A 23,214-nucleotide genomic window follows, 5' to 3' on the forward strand; every position below is an offset into this window, starting at 1 on the left:
CAAAGATTTGCTTGGCAGGATCATACAGGAGACTGCTTTAAAGGGTAAATAGGCCCAGGAAATCTGGATATCTCTCCAAGGACTTCACACTAGAAGAATGATGCATGACAATGTGCAAGAAGTTAAGCAAATGTGGATGAAGGCCATTGTGAATGAACTACAGACTCCCGACTTAGTTCAAATGGAAAAGGAAGTAAGCAGAAGGTGAAACAGGGAAAACGTTGCATAGAGAAGGTATACAGTGATATTGCTGTAGTGCACAATGATCAAATTAGCAAACCCAAAGCTCTGCTGGAGAAGAAATGAGAGAAGACAACAAAAAAGGCTTCTATATGTATACAGTCAGCAAAAGCAAATTACTAAATTGGAAGGAGTGGCTAATAAACTGAAGGGCAGGGTTGCTATTCAGAAAGACCTTGACAAGCTGAAGGAATGGGCTAGCAAGATCTCATGAAGGTCTACAGAAGCATGTGGAAAGCCCTGCACCTAGGACAGAAGAGCTGAGCGCACCAGTCCAGCCCGGGGGCTGGCTATCTGAAAGCAGCTTTGCAGAAGAAGTCCTACAGCTGAACGTGAGTCAGCAATGTGCCCTGGCAGCAACGGCGGCCACCAGCATCCAAGGCTGCTCTAGCAAGCAGGGAGCCAGCGGTCCAAGGGAACCGACTATTCCCATCTATTTCATACTGATGAGACCATGTGCTGACTACTGTGTCCAGTACAAGAAAGGCACCGACTTACTGGAGCAAGTCCAGCTGATGTCCACTAAAACAAGTAGGGGCTGTAGCAGACGACATGCAAGGAGAACCCGAGCCGACTTGTTTGATCTGTCTGAAGAAGAGAAGGAGAGGTTTTACCGCTGTCTTCCAGTAGTTAATAGGAGGACATAGAGGGGATGAAGCCAGGTTCTTCTCAGACGTGCACAGTAACAGGACAAGAGCCAACAGGCACCGGGTGTAAAAGGGAAAATTCCAACAAAGTATCCATAAAAGAAAAATATCACTGTGAGGGTGGTCAAATAGGCTGCCCACAGAGACTGTGGTACCTTCAACCCTGGAGATAACCAAATCCATACTGGACAAGGCCCTGAGCAACCTGATCTAATTTGGCCTGAGGTCTGGGGTGCTCAGAGGTGGTGTCCTGAGGTCCTTTCCAAAGAAAATTATTCTGTGAATCTATTCTAGGGTTCTGCAATTTAAACAAAAAGAACCCAAAAGCCACAAAAAAACTCTCACAACATGTACATCCTGAATTTCAAACATTTTTTGACTCTTTACTTCAACAACAGAAACTGTATCAGGCCCCAAGAGATACAAAGTTCTTTCAAAAAACACATTTTCTTCAGTGATTCCTTTTAAAAAAATAAACTATGAGAAAACCTCATCAATGTTAGTCTAAATGGAATGACATGAAAATATTGACTATAATCAACAGGAAATAGGTGCAAGAAGGTCTCTAATATCGAATCAGTATTTTTAGCTAATGCAGCAGAGGACATCTTCTGATGACACAGTAAAAAGTATCAGATAAATAAAAAAATACATAAAATATTTTGAAAACAAAATAAAATTGTCATAATTTACTTCAATAAATACAACCAGTGTGAAAAATGTAATGAAAAGTACTGTTCCAATATCATTGAAATTTCTAAACTATACCAAGCTCAGAAGCACTCACTGTATTAATTTTTCTAGGCACCTACATGACAAACGCACAGCAAAGATAAACCCTTTTTGGAAACAAAAAGAACTAAAAATATGAGACTGTGGGCATCAATGACAGTATAAAGATTCTCAGTGATACGGTAATATAATGCTCTAAATGGACTGAATTTTCACACTTCACTTCTGAGATTTCTTTTGGATTTTGTGCACTTGATTACTTCTGTCTATATAGTGAGGCAGTGCTAATTTATGCCTTCCTACAGGGATGATGGCTGTCTGTGCCAGCACCAGAAACTGAATCAAGAAACTCCAGAGCTAAAAGTTAACAGGCTACAGTCTCTTAACTCAAGAGTTGCAGATTCATGTTTTATTCATAAAAGCAGATACCTACACACCAGCTTGTGAAATGCATTCTTTTGGCATTTAACATTTTTATTTCACTTATTAAAAAAATTATGTATCTTACCTTTAGGTCACTTCCTGGCAAAGTACCTATGCCATCCTTCCAGTCCATAGCACTAAAAACATCAAACTCTTGACCATTTCCACTAGAGGCAGATTCATTCATGATGCATGTACTAAAAAAAAATAAAAATAAAAAATAAAAATATTTTATCTGAAAATGCTGTAAGTGTTTTAATGCTTGTATCACCGGACATTTCTTCAAATGCACTTCATAGATTAGTATCAAATGCTTCCCTCAGCACAGTGGCAAAGTGGACAACTGATGACAATGCTAATAATATGCACTAATGTAATAAAAGCAAGGGGAAATCTTTTGAAACCCTTAAAGAAAATAATACCTGTTTTATACACTAGGAGGCTATTAATGAGGCCGTACTGGAGAGAAATTAAAAACTTCAAACTACCAATAAATTGACATGAGGAAAACACCTCAAGTACACCTAGGAAAAGCATTTGTTCTGTGGAAGGCAAGATGTGAGTGCATGCCTATAATAAATACATTGTGCACTCATTAGTAATACTGCTTTTCCTTATTATTGCATTACATGTTGATGTGAATACTTCACCCAAGTTCAAATTAAAATTTAAAAATTAATTTGAAACTTTCATTTTCACCATCTGCGTCCAGACACAGAAATATTCCTTGTCTATTTCCATAGTTTCACCAAATTTTTATTTGCATTTGTAAAATTTATTTACACATAGAGAAGTACATGTATACCAGAGAAAACTACGGCTTTGCAAGACATTGTTTTACTGGATCCCTGTGTTTTAGAACAGTGAAAGAAGAGAATAGAATATATATCTTCAGAAATAGTGGATTTGGACATTCTCTTCTGTAATAAGAGTTCATCCCAAATAATTTGCAGAAGCAACAGAAGTATATAACACCTGTCACTGATTCCTGGCTTTGGCCCACCACTTGTCACTGCCACAAAGATGGCATCAGTTGCACTGAACTGCAAATGTTTTGAGCAGCCAGTTGTGACTACCACCAACGTCTTCCTTTCCACTTCTTACAAACCCAGCACTCTTTAAATCTGTGGCCTGGCACCTAATTTACTATTTGTTCAATGTGAAATTGGACTCATTAATTTTCTTTCTGAAGAACTTCTAAGCTATGCCTAGCAGCTGAAATAATCTGTGGCAAAATTAGCTCTGTCTTTGCTTTGTGAACTATGAGCAAAAGATCACCCCTTTTCCAATTTACACTTTCTGAACTTTTTAACACCTTCTAAACCTCATACTCCATCTGCAGACTGCAAACTTTTGCTGCAAGTATCAGTATATTTGAAATTCAAACCGGTAGAGAGAGAGCTTCCTCAGTGCTTGACCTTGTTTTCTAAAATCTAAGTTCTAACTGAAGTCCCACTCCCCAAATCTGCAAATATCAATACTCTCTGGAAATCTGAAATTTCCACAAAAAAAGACTGAGTGGTATTTGTTCACTCACATATAACAGTAAAAGATGCAAAACAAGCAGAAGTAAACTCAGGTTGTCTAGAAACTTTTTACTGAAAGTGTGAGTTGAAAAATGCTTAGCTAGTTAACTCTGCTGCGTGTTAAATAATCAAATTTACATTTGTTTCATCAGAAAAATTACACCACTGTAATGCCACCACTACAGACAGATACTGCTCCAGTTTTGGGTCCACAATGTGATCTCCCTTGTATTTCTCCTTGGGTTCCTCCTCATTTCTAGAAGAATTCTTTAAAACTCTGAACGACACCTTATTGTATAAGCACTTTCATTACACTACAGCCACAAAACAATATCAACATGTTAACAGGAGCTGAACCTCAGACAGTAACCACTACTTAGGGTGAAATGTTCTGCATTCCCCTTTACTTCATGTGATGGGTAGGGTTCACAGAAGGCTCTCTGAGGAAAAGCCACATATTCCACACGATGAGTCTGAAGTAAGAAGAATCACATGATTCAGTGTGTCTTCTCCATCTCTAAGTTCATTAATCGTCTATGAGAAAGTACTGAAAACCATAACGTGGATGCCCAAAAATTCATTTTTGAAAGATGTCAATAAATCTACACAAAGTCAGTGCAAACTGAGAAATTCTCCAAAGCCACAGACTTTATCTTTTAAAATCACTCCCAGGCAAAATCCACTACCCCACCTCAGGGCAGCTCCTGCAATACAACTCAGACAACCTCTGTTTGACCCATGAGCAACAGTGCATCGCAGAGTTGAAGCCCACCAAGCATCCAGCCTTCCACACCACAGCAGACCAGCTCTGCCTGGCTTCCACCAAACTGAACCGCAGCACAATGGCAGACACGCAGGCCTTCTCTCAAGAACACAACACCCAAGCTGCTAAGGAGTAGCTGAAAAATCAGATGTATCCAGAAACCCATGAAATTTTAAGGACGTGAAACATGCTGGTTTAAGCACATTGGTGTAACGAGCTTCCCGCCATTAGCCTGGCTAAGCAAACACAAAGCTGTGTTCTGTATTAACTGAAGTTTCTAAGTAATCTTAAATTAACACCCTATTTAGAGGACACTTCACTCAACCCTCCTGTGGTTTATTTACTACAGAAAACATGTTCCAATGGTTTCGGCAGAAGGCATGACAGAAGACGGGAAGCGAGCTGGGAGGCTGTGAGGATATGCTTCCTTGCAGCAGCTGCTGTCCCACCGAGTGAAGAGCAGCGGACAGCCGCTCCATCACACACTGGCATCTCCGATAGTGCCACTCTCCTTACAGACACGCTTTGTAACAGAAACAGTTGGGGAAAAAATAACATGGGGGGAAAAAAGCTTAGAGCCTAACCTACTTAGGCAAGATGTAAACTGCGAGATTAAAATACAAATAAAAAATTGGTAACAGAAATGTTCAGGGCATACTTATCTCAAGGAAACTTAATTACACCTAACAAAGTTTCCTCAGGTAACAATCAGCAATAATGATATATTCTATTGTTTGATAAGGTATTCATTATTGTTTTTCTTTTTAAATTAACTCAACATCAAAGGTACAGTCTGTACTTTCACATTCTGCAGTTTTCAGAACTGATCTTGGTGGGGATGAAAAGGTCACAGGGCAACGCGGATAGAAATGAATTTACCAAAAGGAATTACATTTAACAAAGTATCTGTTTCCAGCTTTGCTGACTTTGAACAGATGAAAGATAAGGCTTTATCCCTCTGCTAATGATAATAAGGAGGGAGATAGAGACCAATTAAATTGTTACAGCAATGAGGTACTAAAAAAAGGAAGAAATCATGGCAATATATACATCTAAATCACAGAACAAAGAAAACTACAGAATGTCTTATCTTCTCGTTTTCATTTTCGTTTTTAAAGCTCTGATGTAGTTCTTTGAACTAGTATAACTCCTTCCATAATGACTTAATTTGCTCTCATTTCTGTTGCTACACTTCCAGAAAAGTAGTAAAAATACTAGATGAATACGGACCAAAGTAATTACAGTACTGTCCCCATGCCTGTCACTGAATGCCATCTGATGTGAAGGACATAATAGTAAGAACTTGGAACAGTCATCTCCCACGTGCATCTCCAAAATCCACTACTAGGGATGTAACTGTAGCTCAGTCTTCACAGCCATAAGCTACAGCATTTATAGTGTGTTGCATGTTAGTATTTCAACATTAACTTTGTTTCAGACCTATGCAATAAATTCATTAAAACAAGCAAGTATATAAAATAAGATTAGACACATCCTTTAGAAAAACCTTCATTTTTAGCAGCTGGTTCAACAATAAATGAGTACCTCACAGAGGAGATACTTAATGAGAATAACAGCACTAAAAATGAGATAGTTTCATCTGGTGAAAGACTCTCTACAGATGTAATGCAAAGAAACAGGAGAGAATGTGCCAATTAAACTTACAAGTAGTTTTTGAAATAATTACAGGGTTATGTAATGAATACTTCAGAAAGTAGTATCAGGATTCTTTCTTTCAGTCAGTGCTTTAAAAAAACTACCTGACACCCAACCAAATGTTGAAAATCTAAGATGCTGCCTGTGAAATGTCCGTATGATTTCTAACCGGTGGGGTCAACTCAGTACTGGGTCACTGGGGAACACAGAGAGGAAATGCCAGCAGTAAAGTCAGCAGTCAGCACTGCCAGATTGGCATAATCTGTCTGCAATAGTGTGTCTTTTCTTTTTATGCATCCCTGTGTATTTTTATATTTACTTTTGAGGACTTCTATAGCCACCGTGACAGGATAGACTAGCAGATTTGCCCCATGCAGGTCCTCCCCCAGCCGACAGCTCCTGCGAGGAGAAGCAAAACTGGGTGTGTGGAGCCACAGAAAGTCTCAGCAAGTGGCACCAAAGGTGGGGTCCATGGGAAAAAGAGGTCCCAAGGGAGACGATGTCCTTATGGAGATGAGCCATGGTCCCTCTTCCCACAGGGCTGGGTGACACCAGTGCTGACATACATTCAGAAACAAAAGCAATGGTGAGATTTTTGTCCTAATACTGTAGATTGTTATTTGGGGCATCTCCAAGGAGGAGGCTGCTTGGAGTGGCACCCCTGGGTTAAGGGGACACATTTCCCCCACACAATAAACCAGGAAAACAAAGTGGAACAGAAGGGGACAACTCAGTGTACCAGTGCTGCAAATACCCTAACTCCTAGACACCAAGGGACAAGTGGATAATCACCTTCAGCTTTATTTAACATGCAAGAACATGAATACTACCAGGACTGACCTATTACACTGACAAAGCCACACGAAGAAGAATTGCCCCTCGTAATGTAAGCTCCCTCTATTTCAGACAGACTTTGTACTAAGCCAGGTTCATAATGACAGCAAAAGCAAAGCCAACTGACTGTAAACCCACCCGGGTGAGCCCTGCTTTTCTTCTCGCAATCCTCTTTGAGCTGGGTGCACCCCCCGCTTGTCTCTTTCTCACCCTTCATCTTTTTGCACCTGATTCTTCACTTAAAGAAAAACAACCACAACAGGAACAGTGCAGGAAATGGTAAAATGCTTTGAGGCTATCCACGGTATTTTAATATGTGCTTTGTTTTGTACCTGTTTAATGGTTCAATTATTTTAATGTTTCATTAAAAGAAGTATCTGCAGATCACACATTTCCTTCAAAATCTCATTTTTTGTTGTTTAGGAACTACTTTACTACTTCTGCCATGTTTCTGTTCTGTCTGTTGAAGAGCTGTTTGAGTAAATGTCACTATTTTGCCTGCTGCTCATGAAGTTTATTTCAAGTAACTTATTTTAAATATGAGCTATATAGCTTATATATGTATTCACAAACGGACCACAGCTTAAAATTATTTGCCACTCTTAACACCTGTAACAGAAAATGGACCAGATTTCCTACTGATGATGTCCCTTTAGCATTATTTCCTCCTACTTTATCTGTTGCTACTCTTCTGCCTGCTAGGTTTTCTGCAGGGCTACTGCGTATGTTCGTTCCTGCTTCCCAATGCTTCGGCTTTAAAACCTTTTTCCTCACCAAAAGAATCTGTCCACAGATGCATTACAAAATGCTGTGAGGCCTGAGTCTGCACCAGTGCTAAAGGAGGTTCGTGCTGTCCTCACCTGAGTCTAGTCTCTGCCAGCGAGCTAACACAGGTATTGACAAGCCACTGCTAGAAACTGGGTAACACGCAGCCTTCACCTACCACCTCATTTTCAAATATCCACAGAACACTATAACAATAGTTACCCCACACCAAAGCTATCCCATTATCTAATGAAACTTACCACTGACAACTTTTATCTTGTTTATAAAGATCCTGTACCTCACACAGAAGATGTTTTTCCTCTGCAATGCTTTCACAACTCCTTTGTTTCTGCTATTGTCTGTGCTGACCTGAGTGGAGGTTTAACCTACTCAGATAGTATGATTTGAGTAAACTAACTCTCAAATCCTATGTCTTAATTTCTCTTAATTCCTTGAACCAGGCACGGGAAGTTACAGAAAATTTCTGCCTTTATTTGCACCTCCTTCCCTCTCCTGTACAGACACCTCCTTGAGAACTGTGACACACCAAATCTTCACCCTATCACCTGACTTATTTCAAATTGTTAGTTCCTACCCCAAGTTAATTCAATATATGTCTGAACGCTCCTTCTGTCTGACTCGTGCCCTCCTTTTCCTCTTCTGCTGATTCTTATCAGCTTCCATGAGCTCTGCTGTCCTTAAACAATTAATTCACCTTCTTCTAGCTCCTAAATACACTCAGCAGGTCACTGCATTTACAGACTTCTCTCCAATTCATAGGGAGCTCCTACCTCTCCATTGTGATGAGCAGTCCTACTACTGGAGCACTAATAAGCTACAACTACATACTCACTATCACTTTCTTCAGTAAGCCCCATACCAAGTAATCACTGGTTCCTCATGCCCATCACTCACAATCCATCGTCCTACTTACCAGCAGTATTTTAAAAAAACTCAGAGAGTAAATGGAATAGCCCACAAAAAGTCAATCGTCTCTCTTCAGAGAATAGGTGATGCCCAATAAAACAAACCAAGTCAGAGGAAAAGGACTCATCACATAATCGTTTTCTTAAGTTCTTAGAACTTTTAAAAGCAACTCTTGAAAAACTCATTAAACTGAAGGCGAAACATTCACCACAACAACAAACAAAAACAGAGTTCACTGCAATTGCTCAACTGACAACAAAAACCATCCAAGAAGACAATTGCTTCAGCCACCTTCATTAGAGCACCAGTTCACAAGAAAACCAACTGGACCATGCTCAAAGCTGCTGAAGTCACACCAGGAAAAACGAGTACCCGGCACCACCCGGATTTAAGTGAAGTGCTTTACTGCCTTCAGCCGCTAGTTTCAGAGAGTTCCTCTCACAGATGTTCATCATATAAACTTCTGGGAACATTAAAACTTCCTTGGTAAAAAGCACCGGTTTCCTGAATAGCTTTTAAATTTGCATTAAGAAAGCTGTCACAATCCTGACCACAGACTATTTCCTAAAACGACACAGGCTTAAGTTTTTGTATCACGAGTTTTATTTACGCTCACCACCTGATTTTTAGCACCCACGACTGAGCATCCATTCACGAGGAGGAACAGCAAAACCGGTCGGTCCAACACCACGCAACTATATGACGGAAATTAAAAATAAAACTGAGCAAAACCGAAAACAGAGCTCTTGCTACCTTTCTCTGTAACGCCTGCACACACCACGCTATCGAGCACAGGTAACTGAAACGAAGGAAGAGGCTGCGACCCTCGCCACCCGGGGAGGCTGCTGCACCTCCAGGGGCCTCCTTTCCTACATGCGCTACTCACTGGGGCTCGCACCGCGCTCTCGCGTGGGACAAGTGACACGGCCGCGGGGCGCGTCCCCAGCCGCTCCCCACGCAGGCCGTGGGCCGGGCCCACCCGCGGCGGCAGCGGGGAGCCGGCGGGCCCCGGCAGCGGCCACCTCGAAGCCGGCCCTCCCCGCCAGGCCCGGCCCGGCCCGGCCCGGCGCGGCGCGGCGCGGCAGCCGGAACGCGGCGGCGAGGCCCGGCGGGCGCGGCCGCCGCTCCCGGGCGCCGGCAGCCGGCGGCCTACCACCAGAGGTCCCTCCTTGGCCAGTTTTGCGGCGTGTTTTTGCTGCACTTGAAACTTTCTGGAGAAAACCCGGGCTCAGGTCCGCGTCTTCCCCGGGATCGGGCAGAACCACCGAGACAAAAGCGCTCGCCCGCCCGCCCGCCCGTCCCGCCCGGTTCCTCGGGGGGAGCGCTCGGGGAAAGCGGTTCTCAAGTTGTTCCGTTTCTCTCCTGAATTTGCCTGGGGTTTTTTGTTGTCTTTTTTTTTTTTTTTTTTTTCCCCTTCACTTTCCTCTCGCCCCGGGCAATTAAACCGAGCGGGGTGAGAGCGCCCTCCTGCCCCGGCGTGGGGGCGGCGGCGGGGGCGAGCGCGGTGCGGGCGGGGGTGGGAGAGGAACTGGGTGTTAAGTGTTCCTGAGGAAGTTGCACAACGAGAGAGGGACTCTGCTTGTTTACCGGGTCCTTTGCTTTTTTTTTTTCCTCCCACCCCCCCTCTTCCCCCCCCCCCCCCCCCCGAGACAAAGATCCGGGAAAAGGAGGCTGTCTCCGAGTGGAAAAAGGGAAAAAAAAAAAATTTAAAAAATGTTACCTTCTCCTCCCTCCTCCCCTCCCCCAGCGCGGAGGAGGGGGGGGGGCTAGCCCTCTTTTTTCCTAGGGGACTCCGGGGGTTTGCTCCCCGGCCGCTCCCAGCCGACCTCTGGGCATCCCTCGCCGGAGAAGTGCCCCCCCTTCCCGCGGGGGGAGCGGCACACGCCGCCTCCCCTCGGGGCTCGCCCCCGCCCGGCCCCGCAGCCGCCAGCGCCCGGCCCCGCGCTCCAACTTTTTCTCTCACGCTCTCGTGTGCGCCCGCTCCGACGGGGAAGGAGGGGGGGGAAACATGGGGGTGGGGAGCGGGCTCCGCCGCCGCCCCGCCACGGCGCCCCCCGCCACGGGCGCTGCCGCCCCGCCGGCCTCCCCCCAGCCCCGGCCGGGGGCGGGCGGCCGCTCCGCGGGAGCGCTTTCCCGTCGTCCGCCGCTCCTCACACACCCCCTTCTCTCCCCCCCCCCCCAAAAAAAAATCGCTTTCTCCCCTCCCCCCCCCCCCGAAAAGACACCGCCTGCCACACGTTAGCGAGAACAAGTGTGCCTATATCCTGTTGTTATATGCACCGGCTGCGGAGACGGGGAGACGGGCGTGTGCGCGGGGGCCGCTCCCCCACCCCGGCCGCACTTCAGGCGAGAGCGCGCAACTTCACAGAAAAGCCGCGTCCTATTCCCTGCCCCCCCCCTCACCCTTCCCTTCCCCCCCCCCACCCCCCCCCCCCTTCCACCTCCCCCCATCCTCAGCAAAATACGCACTCACGTGTACGCGCACTCGCACACCCCGCCGGCGGCCCGGGGCCGGCCCCCCGCGGCCCCCCGCGCCCGGCCCGCGGAGCCGGCGGCGGTGACAGGCGCCGGCCCCGCCGCCGCGCAGCCCGCAGCCCGGAGCGGGCAGGGGCCGTTCCCCCGCCGCCTCACATGTCTGCCGCAGCGAGCGCGGCGCACGCACCGCACAGAGGCAGGAACTGAGCACTCGAGCAAAAGAGACTTTTTTTTTTTTTTTTTTCGCCTCTTTAAAAAAAAAAAAAAAAAAAATTGCTAGGAGCTTTTTTTTTTTTTTTTTTTTTTTTTTTTTTGGTATGTGTATGTGTGTGCAAACTTTCCCCAAAATGGCGGAAATTGGGAGATGATTATATTTTAAATATCTCTCGCACACAATCACACAAAGTGCAGGAGCGACGGAAAATACAAACTCTCCGCTGCGCGCCGAAGAGGCCTTCGCACACGGGGACCCACGGCACATTCAACCGGTATATCCCGGCAGCCGCCACCTCTCGCCGCTTCCGACCAAAAAACCCGGGGCTTTTTCACACCCCTCCCCGCTGCGCATTGCCCCCTCGCAGCCCGCACTTCTCCCCGTCCTTCAGCCTGTGTGAACAAAGAGCCGGGGTTGGGGGGGGGGGGGGGGGGGGGGGGGCTCGGGTGGCAGCGAGCCCCCTCCCTCCGCTCCGCTCCCTCCCCGCCCGGCGCTCACACGCACACCCGTGCACACCCGTGAACACCCCACACTTCTCCCCCCTCCCCCCCCCCCGCCACCCCACCGCTGCACCCGCATCACATTGTTCCCAACGGCGCGGCGGTGCCCCGTAAGTGTCATTAAATGGAGCCAACTGACAAGCTCATTGGTGGGGCAAGTCTGCAAAATGTCTCTCCCCTTCCCTTCCCCCTTCCTTCTGAACCCCCTCCCCTCCCCCCCAAAAAAGGCCCCCCCAAACATATTTCCACATCTCCCTCCCCCGTACATATATATATATATGTACATACACATACGTGCGTGCGTGCCTGTGTATGTATATAAATATATAGCGCATAGATATACACATGTACTCCCTTCATGTGTTTGGGAAGAGAAAAAGAAATACCAGGCACCTCTCTCTTTCTTTTGTTCCTCTTTCACACTCGTACACTTATGATTTAGTGAGCTCCCCGGTGCCCCGGCCGCTCCCCAGCCACTTGCAAGTCACTTGCCCACTTTCCCCGGCATTAACTTCCATCCTTTCTGCTCGAGGTGGTGGGGGAGAAGCCCCCCTCCCCTTCCCCAGATACGTTTCGTAAGGGAGGGAGAGGAGGTGCGTCTCTCCCTTTATCTCTCGCGCTCTCTCTAACTTTCATCCTCACCTAGGGGGGAAAATTAAAACCCATCACCAGCCTTCGCCACTGCAGCTCCCTCAACGGCTTGCGGATTAGATCGGAACCCGCCGCTCCTTACCCCCCCAAATTCTCTCTCTTTCTCCGTCTCTCGAGTAGTCCTGACAAATATGGTCCAGGGCTGCGGGCACCAGTGAGCATGCGCCCGCCGAGCCAGGGCTGGGGAAAGGGGAAACTGCCGCCGCCGCCGCCGCCGCCGCTCCCGCTCCTCTTCCTCCCTCGCCGCTCCCGCTCCTCTTCCTCCCTCGCCCGCGCTGCCGCTGCGCCCCGGCCGCCGGCGACCGGCGACCGGCGGCGGCGGTCGTCGCCCTTGCCAAAAACACGGCCGCCGACAACGGCTCCGACCGAGGTGCATCATCTCCCCCTGATTTACTGCCGACGCTGGAGGAATAATAAGGAGACTTGTGCGGCAGCCGCGCGCTATTTTGGGGCGCTCTCGCAAAATAGCGCCTTGCACTTTTCGGGGCGCCGGGGGGGGAGCTGTGGGGGGGGGTGTGGGGGGGTGTGTGCGTGTGTGGTGTGGGGCGTGTGTCTGGTCCCCGGCGGTCCCGCCAGGTGCGGGGTGATGGGCGCCGGGAGGCCGGGGGGAGCCTCCCTGCCGCTCCCGGCCCGTCGGGGGGGAGAGGGCTGGGGCAGAGGCCGGGCGGTTCGGCGCCGGGGCCGCGAGTGGGGTGGGCGGTGGTCCCGCGGGGCTGCGGGAGAGGGGCAGCCCCCCAGCAGCCGCCAGCCGGGGGCCACCCGGGGCCAGGTCCGAGGCCGGGCAGCGCGGAGCCGGGCTCCCCCGGCACTCCCGAAACACGGGGGTGCAGTCGGCACGGAAACGTGCCTTAGAGTGGGCCTCGGCTCGTTTAAAACCCAGCCAGCTTCCAAATTAGAAGTAGTTTCAAATGTGCCACCTGCCTGAATGCTCCCCATGGTCGTCCTGCGTTCCCAAAGAAAAATACTGTCTTCAGCATTTTATTTTCCATCACTTGTTGTTGCTCAGAAAACAGTAAAGACTGAAGGCCCTTGTTTTACGGGGTTGCCCAGAGTAGACTTCCTTCACCTACCAGGAGGTCTGTTATGCAAAAGAACATTAAGCAAAATAGACCTACACGAGGCCTAACTAGACTGGGGAAGAGAGAGGGTGGAGGATTGCAATCAGCTGTATATACACGATACTTTTAAAAATGTGTGTATGTATATATATACAGTTTCAGGCGAAGTATGAAACAACACAGAACATAATCATAATTATACGAGTCCTAAGTATTTGTTCAGACCACAGAAAATCTCCCTAAAGTGACTCTGTCCTTAAGGCAAAAACTGGCAAAAGGAATTTTGAATTTTGAATAGTTTGGCCTGTTATTATGCATCTCTTAAAATAACTCTTAAATCTCAGTATATCTTTTGTTAATCCCAGTAATGATCAGTGTCCAAACTTCCTCTTGATTTTATATATGCTCCCTTCTACAATTACAGTGACAACTTTGGCCCAAGTCAGTAGAACAGAAATGCTAATAAATACTTATAAATATCCAGGAATAAATATCAGCATTGAATATCATTAGAAAGAAAGACATGGCCAAAATGCTCACCCACAAAATTAGAATAACTAATAAAATGCTTTATACAAGACCAAATGCAACCTTTTTGCTATTACGGATGTATACTGTATTACAGTAGTATCTACAGGGATAGTGTCCACGGGGTCAGCACTGCACTGGGCACAGGATAGAGGTGGTCATTCTCTGACAGGACTTCCCAGTCTCAGCTTCTGTTCAGTGGCGTATTTACTTTCAAATGTCTATTAAAATATTTAAGAACTGAACTTGACAACTCTCCTCTGTTAAACTGTGCCCGTGTTTAAACAATTTAGATGTGACTTTACTTAGACTTTTGCCATACTATCTTGAGAATTTCTGTTTATTTAAATTGATTTTTCTCACAGCAGTAAAATGGGGCTCACGCCCAAGTGCTTGCGGGATTGGTACCTAAGCGCAATACATGATAGTTATTTTATGATGAGTATTTCTCATGCCCCTTCAGCTCAAATGGCATTGCATATAGGCTGCAGTTTTCATCAATGAACATATGTTCATTAGAAACTAATTACAGAAAACAGTATTAACCTAATTGTAACAATTAGTGATAACACACATTTAAACTCTTCTAAAACACAGATGCAAAAAATAGTAAAGGATGAGAAAATTCCCAGTTTCCATCAGTGAACTCTTAGTAGAGGAAATTTATGGGTTAGAATAAACTGTAACTGAAGTCATTCAGCACTTTCTGAAAATTATTTCCTAATGTTACTGAAATGCTTTTATGCAGATAGTTGCCAAATAACGAGATTATTCTACTGTAGCATTAAATTAGCTGGGCTCTGCAAAAGACACTTAAAGAATGATACAATTTTGCACTATTTAAAACTCTTTAGGACACTCGACCTCACTGTTTCTCCAGATGACACTGAGGTTTTGGGGGAGGGTGTACCATATCATGTTATGAAGATGCATTTCTAAGAACACAAATGATGAGCTACCTGCAGTTATTTTATTTATGCTTGAAAGACTTTGTCCCTTTTCCACTGAAAATCTTGAAGGGAAACACAGCACTTGTAAAACCCTGTTATATTTTAATCCATTTAATCTACTGGCAGAAGTCATAGGAGTGTAGCTCCTTACAGAAAATGACGACACAGGTGGAAAAGCTCCTCGAAGGATATATACACTGCAAGTCAGAACTGAAACCAAGTAGTTGAACCACAGCATAGCTGCTTTATTGGATCAGTAATTTCAAATGGATAGCTCTTTGATTAAAGTAGAAGGACCCGTGAAATTAATAAAGGTACCTTCCGTTCTCTGTCTCTTCTTCGATCTTTGCCGAATCATATTGTGGCAGCCCATGATGTATAATGAACCTATTATTTTGTCAATAAAAATTTATTGAGTAAAAATAGATGAAACGTTACTCAAATATGCTCTTTAAACATTAGTTCTGTTGCCATTTTATTTAACACTAGACTTCCATCTGTATGCCGAAGACAGAGAATTTTGAACACTTGTTTTCTATATGGAAGCATGGCGTTTAATATGATTTTGGCAGTATGTTTAATGACACATTTTGGAGTAGCTAAATTTGGTCTCTCTGAGTATTATTGTAGCTCATTGAATAGGTGTTTGTGCTGTAGCCAAATACTGATTATTTTTCTAAGAGCATGCGCATAAACATCCATATACATGGCTTCCAAATCCCAAATCTTGAATACCATTTAAGGTGGTGAGAGGAAAGAAATGTACATTATTGATTCAGTTTGCATATTGGGTTTATACCATCATGTGATCTAATGGCTCCTCAGCAAATATCTAAACATAAACTGAGGAAAAGAGAATCAGTATTTACATTTTACCAAATTACTTGGCACTTCTGGGGTCTTGGTTTCTGCAATAAAGAGTAAGACACCTTAAAGATGGCCTTATTTCTCAAGAATAGACTGTACGTGGCATTTCATCACCCTTCTAGCAACCTGAGTGTGACCTTTCTCACCAGTGACTGTCACCAGTTTGCCATGTGATTCTTCCCCAAGTCAGACAGGGTGGACAGAAAAGAGGGTTTGAGGGCAATCACTGGCAAAAAAAAAAAAAAAAAAAAAAAAAAAAAAAAAAAAAGTTGTATATGTTACCATGTAAAACTGTAAGCCAGGAGAATAGAAGTGTAAAAGCTTTCAGAAATTGGGGATGAGGAGAGATGGTGTATGTGCCTGCCTAACAAGAAAGAGAGGCAAATTGTAGTCCATGGTGATTCCAGTTGCCCTCATCAGTGCTCTCTGCCACTCCAGGGAATCTGATGTCCCCACAGATGTGAAGAAATAACGACCGACTCATTATCAGTAAAATCAACTAGCTTTTGCCACTAATCCTAGAATAATGATTAAAGTTTATTCAGGTGCTATGCTGAACTGGAGAACCAGTAACAGTTCCTAGCTTTAAAATCTGAGTGTGTACCCCGGCCACATCCCAACTCCATACCAGAGTGAGACTCAAGTACACAGCAGTCTTTTTTCCTGGGAGGGAAAGTTGAGTGCAAGTACTTGAAAGAAACTAGAGTGTTTTCCAGCCGGGTTTCAGCCTAATGCACACTTGGATGCACTTTAGGTGCAGCTTTGGAGAACTTGTTTCTAGAGACTAGGAGGTTCGAGACATTGTAAGGTAGGTGTTTCAAAGTTGCAAGATTACAAAGATTTCCGGAGGTGATCTTCATCCTGAAGAAATTCAAAGACAAATATGGAAGTTATGGGTTTGTCGGTGCAGAAGTGAATCCAGAGCAATATTGCCTATGAAGTTAGGGAAGCATTGGACCAGAGTAATGAGTTGTAAAAGCAGAAAAAGTAATTTGTAAGAGTGGGTCACATGCAAATTAGGGCCTCTACTGGGAATATTATTGAGGACTCTTGAGCCAGAAGACTGAAGTTAGAAGCATGGATGTGTGGGTTGAGCATTAGGGAAGGGCTTGGAGCACTGGCTAAATCTTGACTCAGTTGAAGAAAGCAAGAGAGGTCATGATTCTGAGTGTAGGGAGGAGGGTTACAAAGGTGTAGCAGAGACTCTGCAATCTGGAATGGATGGTAGGCCCAAAGAAGTCGATAAGGATAAAGGTCCTGTGGAAGGGGGAAAGGTGGGGAGTAGTAAAAGAGAGATTTAGCACAGAGGAAGACAAGTGGTGAGGAAAGGGGTAAACAGAGTGTGAGGGGCAAGGAAGGAAAGGGGGAAGAAAGGAAGCAACCTGCGTCACGCAAAGCTGAACAGCAGGAGATTTGCAGTCATTGAAAATGAAGTTTACTAGATGAAGTTTGAAGGGGTAGCAATGAGCAATGGCTTGCTTATGAGTGGTGAAGAGAGCAACCACCACAGAGCTCTTTCTGCCATAGAGCATGCTCTTTTCTAAGGTGTGTGGACACACTCTGCATGTAAGGGCCATTATAATTTCCCTTAGCAAAAGGCTTCAGCTCCAACCATGCATAAGATTACAACAGCTTTGCAACAGAGCGGTACATTGGGAAGCCTGTTCAAGCTAGACACTCCAGACCTGTCATCCAAAAGCTAGTAGTCACTCTGAGAGCTAGGACTGTATTTTTAAATATGCACAAAGAAGGCAAGTTGATAAAGCAGCACAGGAACAAACATCACTCTTGGGAACAAGAGCTGAATGAGAAAGGGTTGCAGCTTGCACTCCTTATGTGTGGAAAACAATTCTGTTGAAATAGGCAACAAATGAAGAGGTTATTTTAATAATTGTTGATAGAACTTCTAGATCTATAACTGTTGCTGAAAAATGTCTGGAAGTGAACAAATAGCTCATTCTGTGGGTCTGACTGGACAGCAAAGCCTGGCAGCATGGGGAAAGGAGGAGGAAGTCCCATCCAAGGTCCTCAAGACACAATGGCAGGGTGAGAACTTTTTCTAACTTGCTCTCCCTGGAGAGCAATAGAACAGTTTTCAGAGCAACATGTGTCAGACGTAGTGACTCACAACCACATGTGGACATTCCTAGTAAAATAAAAATTGGTCCAGCAGTAGATGAAGAGGAAAGAATCCCAAATATTGCTTGTACTAGACATAAGATCATATGACTCAAAGTATGCGTGCAGTCTTCTTTCTTTATTTTCTGTCCTTTTTATCTAATAGTGCGTTCCAACAAGTAAATAAACCCCTTTGTTTTAAAAAGATACTGATGATGTAAGACAGATTGCATATAACAGGCAATACATGCTTGATATATGTGGGGTGGTGCACAGGTTTACTCCAAGCAAACAGATTTCTCTTTGAAGTGACTAATGCAAAAGCCTGATGCCAATGGCTAAGGGCAGTAGAAGGAAAACAGAAATGCAGCTAGGCTGTAGCAAACATCGAACAAAGCTTTTTTGGTCATTGGTAAGAGGTTTTCCTTAACCTGAGAATTCAGAATTAGGACTGCAGCAGAACAGATATCCGTTAGGCCTACCAAATGTGACTGCAATTGAAGCGATAGCCAAAGCATCTCCTGTTTGCTGCGAGGCCCGACAACCCTTGTAGAACAACAAGAAGTGTATCCTTTATAACATTTTTCTTGTGACATTGTGTCACGTAGATGCACAGCAATAGCATTCCCCTCTTTGACAAGAAACAGAGAATATTAATTGAGCCTGTTTGTGAGACAGATTATTCAGAATCAAATATATTTATATTCCATTGTCACTGATCCTGAGTCATGAGGCTTTGTGGAGTCAACAATTACAGCTGCTGGGCTGGAATAGTGGTTGTTGTGGTTATATACCTGTTATCATGGATTGATATATGTAAATGTAAATAGTGGCTTCAGTAAGTAGAAAGGAGTTTTCATTCTGGTCTTTTAACTTATGTGCTAACCCTTCATGCTAGGAAATCAATCTGCCAAAATCTCATTTATTATCTAGAAAATAATGAGTGTGAACTAATATTCTTAGAAAAATAATTACACACTATAGTAAAAGGTGGGAGTACCTGCTTGCTATAGATTTCAAGGTTCAACAAACACATTTTAATGGAGAACTCGGTCTCCTGGCTACCACAACAAAGCAGGCAGGATATTCTTTTTGCTTTGAGTACAGAACTGTATACGTTAGTAGTCTGTGCAGGCTGATGCCTGTTCGTGGAAGAATCTACTCATGTTGGTTTACATTTACAGTTTCTCACAACATGATTTGATTTCAGTATCCAGAGATAACAGAACTGATGCATGCTTTTAAGCGTTCAGGAGTAACTGAACTTCAGAAAAGATACTTTTGCTGAAACTAGTTCATTTTCACATGTTCCAAAGCAAGCTTCACATAACACTTTACATCAAGTCCTCCTGGCTTCTTACCCCCTAGGGAATTCTCTGCAAACTGAAAATCCTCTGTGGCTTAAATTTTAGAAAGAAGATGATGTAGCATGGGAACATGAACAGTATAGTCATTATAATCTTTATAGTACTGTACTGGGAAGAATATCTACCCTATTTTACGTAACCTCCATATATTTAAACTGGAAAAATTAAGTTAAAACTGAAGGAGTTTTAGATTTGCAGTACACAAATACTGCATTCGGGGTGCTGGCAAGTTACCAGGGAGCATTTAAAACTTGTAAGCATCCCAGAAAGCACAGAAGAACTTTGAGATTATTGGCTAAAAAATGACGATAGATTTTTCTGGCTCCAAAGACAAAGTGTCTTCCCCTCCCATCACTCATCTGGGCAAGCATGGATGTAACTAGCAATTTCATAAATATATGATCATCTTGAAAGCACCATACATATTCTTCACTTTACTCACAGAAGTAATCACAGCGATGATGACGTGCAAGGGTAGTGTTAGTGCACAAACCTCACCTAGGGGCTATTCGTAACGGCTAAGTTCTGGCATCTCTCTTATGTGCTGAGTTTGGAGCTAAGGCTTTCTATAAAGTCAATGGAGTGAAAAATGCTCCTTAAAGTGAAATTAAAACATATACATTAAGAGTTTATTGCTTTTAATTAACTATACTGTGAATTCAGATACACACCTAACATTATAGCGTATGTGAATATCTGAATTGCAATTCTCAGTCCAGAAACTTTTGTCAAAAACTGTCTCCTACATCATGATGATGATGATCTCTTCCCATTCATAATATTTCTGACTTCACCTGTCTTGGATGAGATAGCTCTGAGCATCAGTCCAATGAAAAAGAGATATTATGTAAATATATCTGAATGACCAAGAAGAGTATACACTCTCTCCATATATAAATATATATATATTTATATATACATTTATATTAAAATACTTAATCTTCTGGCAAGTAACAGGGTTGCTTTTCTCTGCAGAATGCAAGCCAAGTTTCAGCTGGGAACAAATAATTGAGTTATATAAGCATACATAAAAATAGACTGACCCACATCTATAACAACAGGATCACATTATAATAAAGTGGTATTTGTTGTATAATTTCCTGAAGGCAGAAAGCACCTATATGAATAGACTTATATAAGGAAAGCCATGCAATATTTGGTCTATATTAAGCATCCATGGAGCTCTGCAATATGATGGCTTACATGCATGTGAGCCGAAACATGAACAGTTTGTCTTCCTGGTGAAATGCCATTCTGCAGGGAAGATGGGTATCCAGTTCTGAGTATTATGATCTGCATTTTTATCAGAAGATTCATGTAAGATGACATGGTCTGAGAAGAAGAAGCCACATACAAAAAATTTTAAGTAAAATTAAGATTTTTTTATTTCTGGAATAGGCCACAGTACCATACAGTTTTGTTTACGTTCCTACAACCAATCAGAATAGCACTCTAGTGAGCACAGTTCTGCACACATCAGGGAATCTGCAGCTGCAAATTTGAATAGGATAGGAAACATTATATAAACTTACTGCACATGCTGCTTCTCCTGCTGTAATAGCTAATATGTCAAGACATGCTTACAGAAACTGACACATGCATATGTGCATCACAAACAAGGTAGGTGCTCATCTGGAATTCAAACCAATGTGTATTTACAACTACTGTCACCACCCCTCTCTTGCGCAGCTTGCAAATTCATAAGCTGCCACAGTGTATTCCAAATAATTTAAGTTGTAGTTCTCTTCAAAGCTAAAAGATGGAATTATAACATGGTAATTGTGAATATTCAGTACTTCACAATACTCACAGATTAGTTTTACCGACCAATATCTGTTCCTAAACCAACATATTATGTGCAATAAGAACACCTTTCTTTAACTATATCTACCATTATTGGTGCTCAAAGCCAATTTATGAATCCTTAAAACTTAGTTAACTTAGAATTAGTTTTCCTCACGGTTAGAGCATGGTGCACTCTAAAGTGATGAATATTTCCGTTTCAATTTCTATTTTAAATTGTTAATTTTATTTTCTGTAACTTTTTTTTTTCTTTTTAGTGTGGGAAAAATTTTTCATAACAGTGTTTTTCTTCCTAGTATTCAAATAGGTGAAAAATAAATGTTGGTAAAAGCTCAGCATGGAGAATTCCAGCCTAAAATACATTTCTTTAAGTAATTAATGACTGAAAGTAGGACATTAGAATGAAATCCATTTCTAAGCTTGTTGCATTTGCCTCCTTTTAGCTATAATGTAGAGTTTATAGTACGTGGGGGGGTGGGGTGTGTGTGTTTCTGCAGCATAGCTCTGGTTGCTTAACCAATGATTATAAATCTAATGAATCAAGCACAGCACAGAAAAGACAAAACCTGTTTGTTTTGTTGGGTTTTTTGTTGTTGTTGTTGTTGTTGCTTTTTTGTTTGGTTGGTTTGGTTTTTGTTTGGTTTTTTTTTTTTTTTTTTACACTGGATAGCCTCTCTGCCTTAACACAGATGTAAAGTAGCCACTTGAGGCAAACATAGGCTCCAGTTGCCACCTGAGCTTAGCTGAAAGATAGCTCAGTTTCAGTGCACATTGACTCAAACTATCTCAGCTGACTCTGTCAATAAGAGCAAAAGCTAAGCATTCCTCATGATATAGAGCCCAGTTCTCTGAAAACTAATCAAGGCTACAAGGTCATCTTGCACTGGTTATTGAAGAACCATGAAAATATTTTTTTCTTGTTTCTATTCCAACATGGATTGAATTAAAAAAGAAATCTACAGCAGAAATTTGTGGTAGATCAAGATCAGCAGAATATGTGGTAGATCAAATCTGCATAATAACAGATGATCTCTCCAGCTAACACATATGATCAGATAGTGCCTATATCCCAGGAAATCATGCCAATATTTCAGGTGCTTAGTGGGTCAGATGGCAATGCGGATGTTTTGATGGAAGGGCAACACTATAGACAAAAGGGCACCAATCCCTCCAACAATCTAACTGCCTTATTCTCTGTGTATCCCTGTGAGATTGCAACAGTGCTGTCATTATATATGTTTCTGAAATAAGGCAAAATCAAAAATTAGGAGATAAAATGTACTTCTAAATCCGCTCAGCGACTGGTCAGCCCACAGAAATCATTAGGACATCAATTCCCAGTGGGAACTGGGCTCAAAAGCATTTAGACCATTTTGGAAACTTTGCCCATGTCTAAAACCAATCTAATATTTCTGGAGCCAAAACCTCATGGATTTAGTGGATCTCGTGTTTATACATTGGAGCTTCAGGATGTGAAAATACCTCTAACATTATGAACATTAAGAAAGAAAAAATAAATTGTGTTTTATATATGTTTCACACCAAGAAAGACTGATCTATGTGTCCAAAAGTAAGGTATGTAAATCAAAGCAACTAAACAAAGTGAGAGTAGTAATTATATCAAACTGTTGAGTGTAGCCCTCTCTACAGACTGCAGTGAGCAGTACAGATTCATCTGATCTTACAAACATCTTTCCTATTCAACTCAATGGCTTTGTGGAGTCTTACAACTTTCTAAAAGGAGACATTAAAAAACTGACCTGTAAGCAAAGTAAGAATTCTGTTGACAGATCCATTTTACCATGGTATACTGTTCATTGCACTGATTTAAAATTTAAAAGTCCCACACTTGGCAACTGGAAGACATAGGAAATTTTGTTTTAAAGTGTAGTTTTCAAATCTCAGAGGAGAGGAATTAAATTGCTCAAACCTTAATCAAAGTCTCAAATAGGTGTTTGCAAAAGGTTTTTTTTTGGTAAGTATGGCCATTTAACAGCAGGGGGATTAAGTTGCAGATCACATAACAAAAATTTAATTTCCTTGGCCATATCTGTTCTCAGCTTCCAAATGTTCTGGGGCTCCATGTCAGCTCAAATGTTCCTTTGCTTGTTGTCCCTAAAAGCACACCCAGTGAGATGCAGCATTATGCCAGCCCAGGGAACTGAACTTG

At 43.4% G+C, this 23,214-nt stretch overlaps 1 protein-coding gene across 11 annotated transcripts in view; it reads right to left on the reverse strand.

Annotated features, from left to right (window-relative positions):
• L3MBTL3 (L3MBTL histone methyl-lysine binding protein 3) overlaps positions 1–23,214 on the reverse strand; it is a 110,592-nt gene that overhangs the window by 71,394 nt on the left and 15,984 nt on the right. For 3 of the 11 annotated variants that reach the window (XM_042795708.1, XM_042795707.1, XM_042795709.1), the window contains one exon: positions 2,128–2,239. In XM_042795708.1, coding sequence (XP_042651642.1) covers positions 2,128–2,229 — 102 coding nt within the window. In that variant the 5' untranslated portion in view covers positions 2,230–2,239. The other 8 variants (XM_042795705.1, XM_042795712.1, XM_042795710.1 and 5 more) reach the window with 8 other exon arrangements.

The sequence above is a fragment of the Tyto alba genome, unplaced genomic scaffold (genome assembly GCF_018691265.1).
Source record: "Tyto alba isolate M040663 unplaced genomic scaffold, T.alba_DEE_v4.0 Super-Scaffold_22, whole genome shotgun sequence".
NCBI lineage: Eukaryota > Metazoa > Chordata > Aves > Strigiformes > Tytonidae > Tyto > Tyto alba.